At 45.0% G+C, this 15,827-nt stretch overlaps 1 protein-coding gene across 1 annotated transcript in view; it reads left to right on the top strand.

The window, feature by feature from the left end:
• Positions 1-15,549, top strand: part of tshz3b (teashirt zinc finger homeobox 3b) — a 48,891-nt gene extending 33,342 nt beyond the window's left edge. The window contains exon 3 of the mRNA XM_086190455.1: positions 9,853-15,549. Within this exon, the coding sequence (XP_086046581.1) occupies positions 9,853-13,472 (3,620 nt within the window). The 3' untranslated portion in view covers positions 13,473-15,549. The remainder of the gene's footprint in view (positions 1-9,852) is intronic.
• Positions 15,550-15,827: the final 278 nt, after the last annotated feature.

Below are 15,827 nucleotides of genomic sequence, written 5' to 3'. Positions count from 1 at the left end.
GGGCAGGCGGAGGATCATTTACTGACAGCCGGCCTCTATACTCCCGGTGTGAAGTGTACAATACGTTTGTGACGGTGAAAACATTTTGCCATTGGTTTCTTTTTTTCTTTTTTTTTTTTGAGACTAAAATGTGAATAGGGAAGGTGATCAAGCACACGCACAGGAACACAAACTCTTATACACACTCATCAACAAGTACTACAAATGTGTCAAGATCGGCAGCGAGCTCAACCTCGCAGTCGTCACACGGTGCAGTTATTTTTAAAATGTGAGCGTGATGCATGTGTGAAGAAACACACTCTTAGGCAACTGACTGATCGGATGAATTCATGTCATTCATTTGAGTTGTCAGGATGTTGACTTGCCCTCCCCCCTTCCTCCACGCAGTACACAGCGGTACACCGTGTTTGTGTGCGTGAGTGTGTATCTGATAGTACTGCGTGATACAAACACAAACCACACGTTTCCTGTCCAGGTGAAGAGTGACATCATCTCTGGTGACATCAGATACAGACCATGTGTTGGTTCATTGTGAGCATCGGATAAGACGGGCCTGCTCAAACCAGGAAAACGTGAATAACGAATAACGACAATTTTTTTTAAATAACAAAACTCGTTTGTGATGAAGCGGTTTCACTAGCGGTGCCGGTGATGTCGACCAGCGCGCCGTCACCGCCGTTGCTCTCTTTAAACGTCTGACGCGTTTGCTGGCATTCAGACTTTAGCAGAGCAAAACGATGTGCAGTTCATTTAATTACATTCAAAATTATTGGTGCTGATTGTTGTTTATGGTAAATGAAACAGCAAACAAATGAGTTATTAATGTGAGAAGTTTATTAAACTACTAGATCAGTGTCACTGTTTATGTTTACACGTTTATGCACATTTCATATTCCGCGTCTGTTTCTCTTGTGTGTGTGTGTGTGTGTGTGTTAAAAAAAAAAGTCTATGCCCATATTAGTACCTCACATACTAGTATAAGACATACTTTTACTTCTGATTTGTATGTAACAAAAAGCTGAACATTGACATGAATTTTAATTCGGTATAGTTTTCACGTCGAAAAACAAGTGACAGTGTGCAAACTATTTTTCTGTTTTTAAAAAGATGTAAGGGGAAGGTGTGTATGGGACTATAAAACTCACAATGATTCAGATTTTTAAAAAAACAAAACAAAACTAAGAGCCTGCAGCTTTTTTAAACAGGCAAAAAGGAGACACACACTGGTTTTGTCATGTACACACAGATTTTTAAAGGTTCAGTGCCAGACCTCTACAGAAATGATTTTAAAAAGGAATGGCGTTCACGTGGAAACGTCTCTGCTCATTTCATTTATTCAAACAGAAAGTAGCATTCACTGATTATTGTCATTAACACACACACACACACACACACACACACACACACACACATGAGCAGCTCTTGCTAACTGGGTCATTATTTCAGCTTTCATTGCATGTTTATGTCATTGTGTAACATCACTGATGATCATCATTTGCATCACTTGTCTTTTCAATGATGTCATAATTCAGTCGGCGTCGTGTTGCAACTTTCACTCAACGCGTTTAGACGCTCATCTTTGTCGTTTGTACCGTCCGCACGTTCATTTGCAGCCTCGCCATTATGAACACGCAGCTGCTCTGTGGAGTGTGTGTATGTCAGTGGGACAGGTCACGTAGCCACTCTGTGTGTGTGTGTGTGTGTGTGTGTGTGTGTGTGTGTGTGTGTGTGTGTGTGTGTGCGCGCGCACGCGCGCACCCATGCATGTGAAAAATATTCATCCCACGTCAGAAACGCTGGACGTACTTTTTGGACTTGAAATGGTGCTGCATTTTTTTTTTTTGTTCTAAAAACAATCTCTTTGCTAAGTTGATATTTTGCATGTTTAAATGCAGCACATGCACACTCACTCTCACACACAAACACACACTCTCACACGCACCGGTGAGTGTGTCATACACCGTAACAGCAGCATGTAAATACACTGTCAGCAGCACCCCAGCTGAGTGGCATGGGGAGATGATTAGCTAGGCTAAACACTGCTCTCACACACACACACACACACACACACTAGTAGCATCTTTGTCTGTGAATAATCTCAGTGTTTCAGTGTGTAGTGATGCTGCTGCAGACGCACTAACTGTTGCCACTCCAAATCTAATCTCCGCTCTCTCACTCGCCCTCTCACTCGCTAGCGCAGCCGCCACCTTGTATGCTAATCTCATCTCTGCTTTATGATTTTCCCACTATTGCGCCATCCATTACCAGTTATTAGTTCACAATTCATATACAGCACATCCAGATACATGCCTGACAGAGCGATACACTTTACTCTCCAAATACTGCCATGTACCTCAGCCCTGTATTGTGGATGTTTATTCTGATATTTTTTAAAAACGATGGATACCCTTCATTCCTCTGTGCCACATAGACCATCTGACCGCTAGTTAGCTTTGAACAATGCATGGTAGTTGATGGGAAGTGTTAGCATACTTCAGAAACAAAGATATACCGTACACACACTGTAACAATATAAATGCAGGCAAAGTCTGTTTTGGAAGAATTCTATCGGACGAGTTTTCATGGACGTATGCTAACACTTCCCACCCACTGCCATTCATTGTGCTAAGCTAACTAGCACCCGGCAAGTCTGCAGTGCCCTAAAGCATGCACTGATGAGAGAGGGATGGACAGTAAGCCCATTTCCCAAAAAGTTGCCATGTTCCTTCAAGGTTCGTTCCTCTGGAATGTTGGCCTTAAAATATATTTATTTGTTTTATCCACTTTATTTCTCCTGGTTTCTAACTTCCTTGTTCTGTCCTTGTGCTGCATGTAATCTCTCCTTCTTTGCTCGAGTTGCAAACACAGAGCAAAGTTCACGTCATTCAACTGTGCGGTACACAGCAAATCTCTGTTTTAAAATTTTCACTAAATTGTGTATCACAGTATTTATCATATTGCAGTATGTTGTGAGGTTCTTGCTAATACCTAGCCCGGGTAGTTAGCTTGTTGCTAGCTGTTAGCAGGATCCAAGGTAATGTATGTGTCATTTACGGGGTTAATCATTGTCAGCATAGAAATATTCTGATGCTTCTGTTGCCTGCATCGTCCAGATTGTTACAACAAAAGATGCTGCCTGTATTCTATGTGTGTATGTGTTAAATTAGACTGTTAACAGATTAAAAAAAAGCATAAATATGGATTACTGCAGCCACTATGGTGATGTTGGCATGACTCACTGTGTGTGAGGTGATGTCTCTTGCAGCATGCCAGTGAAGACGCAATTAGTGTGTCATATCGGGATCATACAGTAAATATGTTCGCAGTCTGGCGAGTCGTGTAGCGCGAGCAACATCTCCATTCGTCAGTCGTCTGGGTCGATCCCCCACTTCTCCAGATCGATGGCATGCCTCGCCAATCCCATGGCACTCGCTACAGATGGCCGTGGCCCTTTAACCAGCCTTGATACACATACACACACACACACACACACACACACACACACACACACACACACAAGCCATCCTACCAATTTGTCAGTGCATGTCAAATCACAATAATTAAGCATTATCGATCTCAGATTCAATTAACATCATTAACATGGGTTGCACTGGTGATTGGGAAGGGGTGGAGAGGGGGAGGGAGGGAAGGAGGGAGGGGGGATTATAGGATCTCATCAAGTGGGAGATGGTGGGGAGGGGAGGGGAGGAGCAGGGAGGTGGTGCGTGTAACACACAAACACAAAATATATGAGCTGATACACACACAGCATGCAGTAGGTGTTTTCATCTCAGGTCTGCAGACTGTGTTTCAACCTGAATGTTTTCCTACATGAGATGGATGAGGACACACACACACGCACGCATGCACACACACACACACACACACACACACACACACACACACGCACACAAAACCTAGCTAGCAGGGAACAGACACTACCTAACTGACAAATTCTGTTAATCAGTTCACATAATGTTCCCTGAGATGACACGACTTTTTCAAAAAAATGTTCTGTGTTATGTGATATACTTTGAGGAACGTGCAGCATTTGGACCGTACCATCTGAGGATGTCACGGGGACTTTTTATTTTTTAATGATAGCAAATTACCATGTCCCTAAACATCCTCAGAAGCTGGAGGCCAAATGTTCAGATGACGGGAAGACTTTCATCTCACGCATTTTTTTTTAACTATTATTATTTTTATGATATAACATTGAGGGAATGTTTTATAAATGAAGATTCTAAAATCTGCTGCCCCATCTGTAACACGTCCCCTTTAACACTTTATTGGTACTTGAAGGGAACGTTAGCTGGCGTTGTTGTTCTTTTATTTTTTTGGACATATTAAAAATTAAAAATCGAGCTGCACTGAAATGCAAGCAGATTATTAAAAAAAACAAGCTTCTTGGCAATTTCACGCTCAGAACAGTGTGAGAATATGAAAATATAAATTGATTCACCAGAAATATTCTCTTAACGTCATGTCTCTGTCTTTAGTTTGATGTTTCAGCATGTTGTCCCCCCCCCCGCACTTTTTGCGACTTAAGAAATATACCAGAACAACCAAAACTGTCCATCTGAGAACTGAGCAAAAAAAAATGGCCGTTACACTCACTCTCACACACACACACACACACACGCACACACGCACGAGTGTAAAGCTGCTGCTCTGACGTGCTCGTGTGTGTCTGATGGGGCTGTTAAGTGGTTATATAAGCATGAATAACTGTTTCCTAACGCCGTAACATCTGCAGAGAGCATTTCCTCCTCATTCACCGACAGAGTTCACAATCATCCGTCTGCTTCTCCTTCCATTATTCACACCATCCCAATATTTCTTTTACTCACATCTGACATTTATTATTAGCAGTATTTACATTTAGAGCGGCGTTTCGTAATTATGTTCACATGTCAAAAAAATTATTTCCAAGAGCTTCCATCTCCACCAGAAACAAATGTGGCTGCGTCGCCACCGTTGCGAGCTCGTCTCGGTTTCCAAATCAACACACAGCCGTTCTCCTGAAAACGAGATCAAACCGCGTCTCGCACCCTGCTGACAATTCATCTGGAGCTCGCTCGTGTCTCTTTCTCCGCTAATTAAAAGAGCACCTGCATGCCTGGTGTGTTTGGACCGGGATGCTTTTACTGCAGTGGTGTGTGTGTGTGTGTGTGTGTGTGTGTGTGTGTGTGTGTGTGTGTGTGTGTTAGTGCCTGTCTCCGTATTTATCTCAGTATCCTGGGTCATAGTGTTGTGAACCTCTCAGCTTGGACCTCAGCCAGTGGCCTTGGGGATCATCTGAGAGAGTGTGTGTGTGTGTGTGTATGTGTGTGTGTGTGTGTGTGTGTGTGTGGCTCCAGCCTTGACTTTCTTCCAAGACCTCCCTCCTCCTCCTCCTCCTCCTCTTCTCCACTCTTCTTCCACCACATGTCCCCCCATCTTTCCTGTCTACAATCATCTTGCATGTTTCAGCTTTCATTCAGGACACTGAGCAGCTGCTCTTATCCTCCCTGTGAGTTTCACCAGGGAAAAAAATATTTGGCGTCCATCAATCAATCAATCAATCAATCAACTGGTTGATCAGCAATGAATCTACCATTTTCATGATCGATATGTTTTATAGTTTTTATGGGGCAAAAAAGAGACGCGATGCCTGCATCTCTTAAACCGACCGCAGATCAACCAATAATGAGAACAGCTGTGATTCTGAAACGTGTTCCTATCGAAGGAGAGGCGACATAAAGGAGGAGTCGAAGGAAACACTGAAGTAACTCCGCAAAGGTGTGAAAAAGCACGAGCCTCAGTCGGCGTCTACCAAGCTCGTAGCGTCATGAACGCTCACGAGGGCACACAACTGCATCCTCGTGTGAAAAATGAGCCGTCGTGAAAAAGTTGCTGTCCCGCTGCATCTGAATTGAGTTTTCAGTTCTGGAGAGAGAAGAGGGAGAGAAACTGCAAACCCAGTCCCTGCATTACTGTCCTGCCGTGGTTGAAGTCAGTTTTAATATTTTCTGTGCGTCATGATCATAGTAAATACAACTGGATTTTTATGGGGGGGGGGACCAACAAGTTTTCCCTGATAAAAACCATGATGGAGGTTACAGTGTGACGTCAGTCTCAGGCCTGAAACGTCCAGCTTCTCCAACTGAACCTGTGAGCCAAAGCCTGATCAACCCACTTCTAACCAGACATGCTTTACAAATATTATTAATATTTTATACAACATCAAATTTAAAATGTGTAAATTTTTGGAAAGAAAAAAAAACCACTCAGTATTGCAGGTGGTGGCGTGCAGATACTGGAGCGGATAGCATGAGGCGAGACTCTGTCTGTTGGTGCCGGCAGCAGGCGTGAGTGTACGGTGACTCGCCGCAGGAGGCCCGGGACAAGATGCTTCGTAATCATATGGATAGGGAACTGACCTCAACACAAGAAAATAGGAGACTGGAGAGCAGGAAGCCACATTGTCTACTCCATTCAGGCCGTCACATGAATTTTCTTTCCAACTAATTCTTATTAAGTGCAGATGGTTCCGTGTTCCAGCACCTTCTACCTAGAACACGTCCAGGAAGGCGTCCTCTGCTCCGTGATCCGTGTAGGCGGATGTCGTCTTCCCTCCCAGGCTCATCTCTCTGGCAAAACACCATTTCCTCCCTGCTCCTCGACATGCTTCTGTACATATCACACACTTGCAGGTACACAGATGGGCAACACACACAAACCCCCGCGTGTTCTCGTCACATAAAGGCAGCTCATTTAAAGGGGGAGTTGTGTTTTAAAGTAGATTTCACACTGATGTTTGTTTGGCCTTGATGAGAGCGTCGGGCTGCTGTGTTCAGCTGTTTCCTCAGCCGGAGCATTGTTCTCTTAAACAGCTGTCGTTTTGGCTGATTCAGAACAGATGGCATGTACATGTGGGTCTGCTCGGCTGCACGTATGTGCGGGTGGGTGGGTGGATGTGTCTCCAAGATGGAGCGGGGGGTTTGGGGGGGGGGGGTGCGTACTGAGAGATACGGAGAGAGAGAGCGACTGTGTGTAAGTGTTAAAACACGCAGCTGAATCGTATCATCAAGGTTTGAAGATGCGCATCAATAAAATAAAAGGCAAAGATAACTCATGCAGCCTGGATGGGTGGGGCGGGGGGGGATGACACCGCAGTTTTTGAATTTCACACAACGGCGTTTAATACAAGAGAACACGTTTGAAGTGTTTCAAATGGTTCCTTTTTGTTCGGGTGAATAGTGGAGCAGACAGCGTGTTCGACTGAGGAGCTCCTGAGATTGCCTGCAGGCAGAGTTGTTTGACTGCAGCAGTTAAAGTAGTGTGTGTGTGCGTGTGTGTGTGTGTGTGTGTGTGTGTGCGTGCGTGCTCTGGGATATCCATGTCTCTGTGCATCTGTTTATCCCACAGCAGTGTTGTATCATCGCCACTGGCAACCGGTGGCCTGACAATGACAGCGACTCCTCTCTGTGTTATTGATGTGGCAGAGACACACAAACAACGCACGAACACACAGATGCCGTTTGAGTCTGCAACAGTTGAGGTGTGCTGGGCGATGGTGGCAGGTTGTAGGCTTTACCCACGCTCGTCTCTCACAAAACTGAAAGCTCTTTTCTTCCACCAATTATTTTTTCTTCGTTCCTACAATTAAAGGCTAGACACTAAACTTTGGCATGCGTGTGGACTCCTTCAGACACGCGTGTAAAATGATCGAAACTACAGAAAATGCATATTCATGGCAACAAAGTGAAGTATTTTTTTTGTTTGTTGGCATGATTCAAAACCTCCAGAGGCTCGACCGCACCGGTGTGATTGATGCTCTCTTTGCATGTTTGCGACTCAGTATTTCTGAACTGTACCGAATAATGTTTAAAAGTCAAACTTACATGGTGTAATAACTTGTTGCAGTGTGTGGAAAAAAGTGGGTTGCAGTATTGCTTCAGGGATGCAGTGACCTTATTGCCAGCTACATGTTTACCTCGCCAGTAACGCAGTAACATTCTACATGATGCCAAACAAGTTGTTTCATGAGCCGCTCAGTTATTACATCAACGATGGTTCTCACATGAAATCACCTCGATGCAGCCACGTCTCATGGAGGTACCTGTAAGACTTTACTCGTGTTCCTGTCGCGCCTCGCCGTGAAAATTGGGGGGGGAAAAAAAAAAAACTCACGTCATTGTCAGATATGACATCATCGGCTGCTACACCGTATGTGCGGACGTAACCGTAGATACGTACTTACAATTCGGTTGATATGGAAGCTTCATGTGTGTGCGGTAATGGTAGATTTTGATTGTATATGTGCAGCCATACCACACCCATCACACGACTGTGTGTGTGTGTGTGTGTTTACATACACTGTGAGTCACTGTGTGTTTACATACCAGGTTAGATGAGTGATGGCCTGTTTCAGGAAGGAATGCTAAGCCATGACTGATGTTCACACCTACACATCTACACACACACACACACACACACACACACACACTCACTCAGGCACGCTCATCATCTTTGCCAGTGCTAAAACAAGAAGGAGGCCTGTGTGTGTTGGCGCTTGTGTGTGTGTGTGTGTGTGTGTGCTTCCCTTATTATTCAGGAATCCAGGCTTAATCACAGTGTGAGCATGCAGCGTTTCTCATCTGATGTTGTTTTATCCTTCTGATAGATTTATAACAAAAGGAAACATTCATAGATGTACAAAGAGGCGAGACGGTGATTTGTCTTGATACATCTTTTCTCTGTATGATTTCCATTGTATTATTCTTAAACTGGAGGGATTTGAATATAAATTGAAAGCCTGAAGCCCACATCCCCGAAGCTAAACTGTAAATAATAACTCTAAACTTTTTCTAATCTTTGGTAATTGAAGCAAATGGGTTTTGCGGGGAGAGATTTGTCGCAGGCAAACGTACATACATTCATTTTTATTTACGAGGAGGCGAGGGCTGAGCAGTGTAATGAGTGAAAATGCATACTTAATTTAAATGGTGAGTGTGTCTGTTTGGGAATGCATTAGAGTCTGCAGAAGAAGCGTGAGACATATTAATTGACAGACAGGAACTGCTGTCTCCGAGGTTGATACAAGTAATTTATTACTTCAGAAACGAATGCCACCGCCAGAATGTGCTTCATTAATTTCAAATTTAGTTTTAATTTCAAGCTGTTGCCCCTTGAGAAGAATAAGGTGGCAAGTTCTGTTTGAAGAGTCATTTTTCCGCTGTCCCTCCCTCCATCTATCTCTTTCCATCCTCCATCTCTCTCTCTCTCTCTCTCTCTCTGACTGTCTCTAATTTTATGCAGTATAGAACAAAGACTGGGGGTGGAGTGGGGGGGTCGGTTGGGGGAGACTTCAATTTGAAGACAATCTCAGTGTAAAAGAAAAAAAGGAAGTTAGCGACAGAATTACTGCAAGAGTTTATAGGAAAGACTGGCTGTGAATGACACTGGGAATTTAGATTCTTCCCACTCAGAAATGGAGGTACAAGACAAGAACACGTCCAGATTTATTTACCTGGATAACGGCACAGCTGAGAACCTCCAGGTGATCCTGGACAACCAACTGTTGTGTGCAGCTCGTATTGCAGCAGCTGTCCACTCTTATTGGTTCTCAATCTACAACATCTGCAAAATTCAACTATGGTTCACGAAGGAAGCACATTCGGCTCTGGTCCAAGTGTAATGTCCCTCTGACATACAGTATTACAGTATTACTGTAGTACAGTAATACTGTAGGACAGTATTGGTCTTCAGGGAGCCAGAAGTAAACTTTTTGTCGTTGCCCGTTTGCCTGTGGGACAGATTGTGTTCTAACAAACTTTCTCCTTTTGTGTTTTCTTTTCTGGTCAGCGTACGTCCCTGAAGATGAGAAGGAGGCAGCCCTGTTGGATGAAGACCTGGATGGAGATGACTCCGCCCAGGAAGGAGAGGAGCCTGCTGCCAAGTTCCTGTGTCAGGACAAGGAGAGACCAGGATCCACCGACTTTCATGACTCCCCCAATGCAGCAGACTTTTCTGGTCAGGAGATGGACAGTGAGTCTCACTTGAGTGAATCCAGTGACCGGATGTCTGATTTTGAGAGCTCCTCACTTAAAACCGAGGAGGACATTCTCCTCTTTAAAGACCCTGCAAATGCCCTTTCACTGTCTTCCTCCTCCGCCATGATGGCTGCCGTCAATGCCAGCACCCCAGTAAGTGGAGATGAGGCGATGTTAGCCACTACAGGGTCTGTGGCTGACAGCCTGGAGAAGATGAAGGCCATCTACACCTCCTTCCTGACCAACTCTTATTGGTCCACACTGAATCTGAACCTGAGCCAGCCCCCAGCAGAAAAACCTCCTCGTAGTCACAGCAGTAGCAGTAGCAGCAGCAGTAGCAGTAGCTGTGGAAGTGGAGGCTATGATTGGCATCAGACAGCTATCGCTAAAACCCTCCAGCAGGCCTCTCAGAACCACCACAACCGATTAGGCATGATTCATCATCCCACAGTAGCCGTATCCACAGCATCCACAGAACCCAACCTCTTTAGCACTGTCCAGCTGTACCGCCAGAGCTCCAAGTTGTACGGCTCCATATTCACTGGCGCCAGCAAGTTCCGCTGCAAGGACTGCAGTGCCGCTTATGATACACTAGTGGAGCTGACGGTGCACATGAACGAGACCGGCCACTACCGTGATGATAACCATGAGACAGACAGTGAGGGTGCTAAACGGTGGTCAAAACCAAGAAAGCGTTCCCTGCTAGAAATGGAAGGGAAGGAGGATGCACAGAAAGTTCTGAAGTGTATGTACTGTGGGCATTCCTTCGAATCCCTCCAGGACCTTAGCGTCCACATGATCAAGACAAAACACTACCAGAAAGTGCCTCTGAAAGAGCCCGTTACACCAGTGGCAGCTAAGATTATCTCCTCTGCTCGAAAAAGAGCCCCTATTGACCTAGACATCCCCAGCTCACCGGACTCTAACGGAGGAACCACCCCTAAACCCATGTCCCTCAATGACACTAACGACATACTCCAGAAGGCCGCCAACCCTTACATCACGCCCAACAACCGCTATGGACACCAGAATGGTGCCAGCTATGCCTGGCAGTTCGAATCCAGGAAGTCACAAATTCTCAAATGCATGGAGTGTGGCAGCTCCCATGATACACTGCAAGAGCTGACTGCTCACATGATGGTGACAGGACATTTTATTAAAGTCACCAACTCTGCTATTAAGAAAGGCAAACCCATCATAGAGTCATCGACGCCAGCTCCCACGTCTAATTCCACAGGTGAAGAAAAGGTCCAGTCGGTTCCTCTGGCTGCGACAACCTTTTCACCTCCACCTGCTCCGGTACCTCCTCCAACCAGCATCTCCCCCACTGCCATGGTTGTGGAGATAAAAAAGGAGGAGAAGGAGGAGGAATGTACAAAAGAGTCCATCATCAACAATGGCAACAAGGACAGGAGGGCAGGGGTTGAGGAGGAGGCCGAAGAGAAGTTTGATATTTCCTCCAAATACACATATCTGACTGAGGAGGATCTGGATGAGAGTCCTAAAGGAGGCTTAGACATCCTCAAGTCCCTGGAGAACACAGTGACCTCAGCCATCAATAAAGCCCAAAATGGAGCCCCAAGCTGGGGTGGCTATCCCAGCATCCATGCTGCCTACCAGCTCCCAAACATAATGAAGCTCTCACTAGGAAACTCTGGCAAAAGCTCCCCCCTTAAATACATGTTCCCTGGAGGAGAGATACTCTCTCCCACTGGCAAGAGCCAACCTCTGATCTCGCCTCCAAGCCGCCAGACCTCTCCTCTCTCCAAGAACAACTTCCATGCTATGGAGGAACTGGTAAAGAAAGTGACTGAAAAAGTGGCCAAGGTCGAGGAAAAAATGAGAGACCCCGGTGGCATCGTGAGAGCATCTCCTCTGAGATGTACCACACCGTCGCCTTGCAACAGTGAAGCCGGGGACTCGGCCAGAGGAGAATCCCCCAAAGACACTAGAGGCTGTAAAACCCCTGACAATATGGCCGGACTGGAGAAAGCAGTTGGGGATGGAACAAATCACAGAGGTTCAAATGGTGATATCACCATAAAGGAGTCTGTGGAGAATGGCGTGGAGAGCAACACTGTGACCTCCCCCCTACCAGGGTCCCTGTGTGGCAGCACAGCCATTATCACAGACCATCCCCCCCCAGAGCAGCCGTTCGTCAACCCGCTCAGTGCGCTGCAGTCGGTAATGAACGTCCACTTGGGGAAGGCCGCTAAGCCCGCCCTGCCATCCCTTGACCCCATGAGCATGTTGTTCAAAATGAGCAACAGCCTGGCAGAGAAGGCAGCAGTGGCTGCCTCCACCCCTCCAGCACAGACCAAAAAGCCCAACCACGACCACTTAGACCGCTACTTCTACCAGCAACATCTAAACAATGACCAACCTATAGATCTCACCAAAGGCAAGCATGCTGACAAAAATGGCAGTGGTGGTTCTTTGGGTTCTGCGGCACTCTCTTCCACTACATCCACCCCTTCCTCGATTTCTCCCTCCTGCACCGTCACTATGACCAAAGCCTCAGCTGCTGTAGCCTCCTTTATGTCCACTTCACCTCTGAGAGAAAACGCTCTTTCAGACATCTCCGACATGTTGAGGAACCTGACAGAGAGCCAAGCTGTCTCAAAGTCGTCCACGCCCACCAGCTTGTCAGAGCGGTCTGACATCGAAGGCGCGACGCAGGAGGAGACGGAAGACATTTCACCTGCTCAGAAGCGCAAGGGCCGACAGTCCAACTGGAATCCTCAGCACCTCCTCATTCTCCAAGCCCAGTTTGCTTCCAGTCTGAGACAAACAAGCGACGGCAAGTACATGATGTCAGACCTGAGCCCACAGGAGAGAATGCACATCTCTCGCTTCACAGGCCTCTCCATGACCACAATATCCCACTGGTTGGCTAACGTCAAGTACCAGCTGAGGAGAACCGGTGGCACCAAGTTCTTGAAGAACTTGGATTCGGGCCACCCGGTGTTCTTCTGTGGTGACTGCGCTTCGCAGATCCGCTCACCATCTACCTATGTTAGCCACCTGGAGTCCCACTTGGGCTTCCGTCTGCGAGACCTGGCCAAGCTGTCCGGGGAGCAGCTGCTCAGTCAGATAACACAGCACCATCAACACCGCCACACCAAAGGACTGTCTGAAAAACTGCTCTCAAATCTCCACCCGTCCAGCCACCCACTTCCCTCCTCCCTACCCACGTCCCTCGCCTCCTCCTTACCCATCTCCTTGCCCTCGTCCTTAACAACCCCAATGCCCTCCGTCGACTCCCCATCCCCCTCCCCGGACGACGACGACAACAGCGGGGCTGTGTACCAGTGCAAGCTTTGCAACCGGACTTTTGCAAGCAAGCACGCGGTCAAGCTCCATCTGAGCAAGACTCACGGGAAGTCCCCCGAGGACCACCTCATGTACGTGTGTGAGCTGGAGAAACAGTAGCACTGGCTGGAGGCGACGCTGCACTCTTTCGTAATATCTCACTCTCTTTACGGACATTTCTTCCATAGAAAAGAAAGGACCGTTATGGTGATGGAACTGCACAAAGATGCCATACAACTACTGCTTTGAGTTTTGGCACATGGTTTTACTTTTTGTCTGTAGCAGTTGATTTGTTTTTTCTTTTGTTGCTGTGTAAGGTTGACTCACTCCAGCCTGAGACACTTGATTTTTTTTTTTTTTTTTTAAATTCCTTTGACAATAACGGAGGGACTTCCTCAGAATGTGCAGATGGGAGCTGTTGTCATTGAGAAGATACAATATATGAAGGTTTAAAAAAAAAAAAAAGATATTCTAAAATGAAGTGGTGTGTATTTTGAAACTTGTGTAAATGAAATTAAGTTCCTTTCTATTTTGACATCACTGGGGTGTGAAAAGCTGCATGCATAAACAAAACCGTTAAGTTGAACATTTTATAATGACATCTGGTGGACTTTCCATGATTTGTATTTTTCTGTTTTTTTACCCCCTTGCTTGCTGTCTCTTTCTTTTCCCCTCTTAACATCACTCGCGCTGGAGACAGCATTTAAAATTTAACCCTCTGAGTACGTCAAAGCACTTCTACACCTAAGATCCAACACTGATGCACAGAGCCCCGCGGCGGCCGCAGAGAGAATGTTTTTGTGGGCATTGAGAGAAATTAAATATTTTGAGGCCGCAAGATATCATTTTGTTTCCGTGCTTCAGTTCGTTTGAAGCCACGTGGTGTCAAGTTATTTCCTCACCGGAGTTTGAGCAAAAAAATAACTTATTCATTCAAATCAATAAATCCGTGACCACAAGATAGAAATTCTTCTCCCAGTTCAGTTATTTTATGTAGTTTTTGAACGAGTTACATCTTGTAGCCACAAATTCAATTTGATCAAGGGAACACATGGAACAAACTTTAAGGGAAAGCGTCTCACTTTGTGAATCTAAAGTGTCGGGAAAAGTTGCGTCTTTCAGCCTCAAAATAACGAACTAACGAGTGAGATTGCATCGTATCTCCTTTTTTATTTCTCTCTCTCCTGGTAGAGAAAAAAAAAAATCTCTCTGTGACCTCTCCGGGGCTTTGTGTTATTGACACTATTTCAGATTGAAAGCTTTTCTAAAAAAGGATATTCAGAGTAAGGTTTTCATCCTAGGCTTGAAAAAAAAAAAAAGGACTAAAAAGAAATATTTTATTTGTTTGATCAGGGACCTTTATTAATTCAGGTCTGTGTAAAATATGTATATAAAAACATATCAACTACTTCCTGTCTAAATTATGCATCATTTCTATATTTTTAATTTAAAAGAATTATGACTGCTGGTGCACAGTATATGAAGACATTAATAAAATTGTTTTTTTGCACAATAGTTTTATAAATGTGTTATTTAATCAAACGATACAAAAAAAGGGAGACAGACAAAAGGAAGACGACAGGTGAATCTTTTTATTCCCAACTCGTGCTCAAAGGGTTAAAGATTCTTTTTACCAGACTCTACACGTGCCGCTGTATGAACACTAAAGATATTCAAGGTTGTACAAAAAAAAAGGTGTTACTTTATGAAGAGATTTCACATGTAATCTGTTATTTATAAGCACTCTTGGTTGTTTCATATTGTTGAATGCCTTTTTGATCGGTCCTGTTTTTTTTGTTTGTTTTTTTTTTAATTTAGTTTTATTTCCTCTGTCTAATTAATCTGCCATGATTCCACACTGCAGCTTTATCTTTTTAGGGGATATGAAAGGTAACCATGGTTACGCTATTCTCTCGAGTGACAAGTTCTTCTACATTTTTGGCAGTCAATTTGCTGAACTAACTGACAGCTGCCAGTGTAGAGAAGTAAAAAAAAAAAAAAAAAGAAAGAAAAAAAAAAAAGAAGATCCTTATGTGTAAAATATCAGCATGTAAACAGCACAGATACTGTTATGAATTCTGTGCCGTTCGTCTTTTCATTTCGTTCTTTTTGTTTTCTGTTGTTGTTGTTCTTGACAATGAACCCCCATTATATGACTTCATATAACCTTGTTTTCTACTGCAGCATTAAAAAAAGGAACCTGTTTTTTGCAATAACGCCTGCATCGTGTGTGCGTGTGTGTGTGTGTGTGTGTGTGAGTGAGTGTGTGTGTGTCGTGGCTATCAATTACATGTGTGTGTGTGCTGTGCAGTCCCTAATGAGCACATTAGACCAGGAGTGTGTCAGTGTCTGTCTGTGACGAGCTGCAGGCTGGTTTACAATGAGTGGCAGCAGCAGCAGGGCCGTGAGGGAGACAGACAGACACACACACACACACACACATCATTGCTAGGCTTTCCCTGTTGCCTTTTCTTT

Source organism: Aulostomus chinensis, chromosome 2 (genome assembly GCF_037954235.1).
Source record: "Aulostomus chinensis isolate RoL2024-O1b breed Wild chromosome 2, RoL_Achi_v1.0, whole genome shotgun sequence".
Taxonomy (NCBI): Eukaryota; Metazoa; Chordata; class Actinopteri; order Syngnathiformes; family Aulostomidae; genus Aulostomus; species Aulostomus chinensis.
Note: the sequence above shows the minus strand (reverse complement) of the source record. Positions and strands in the feature narration are given on the sequence as shown.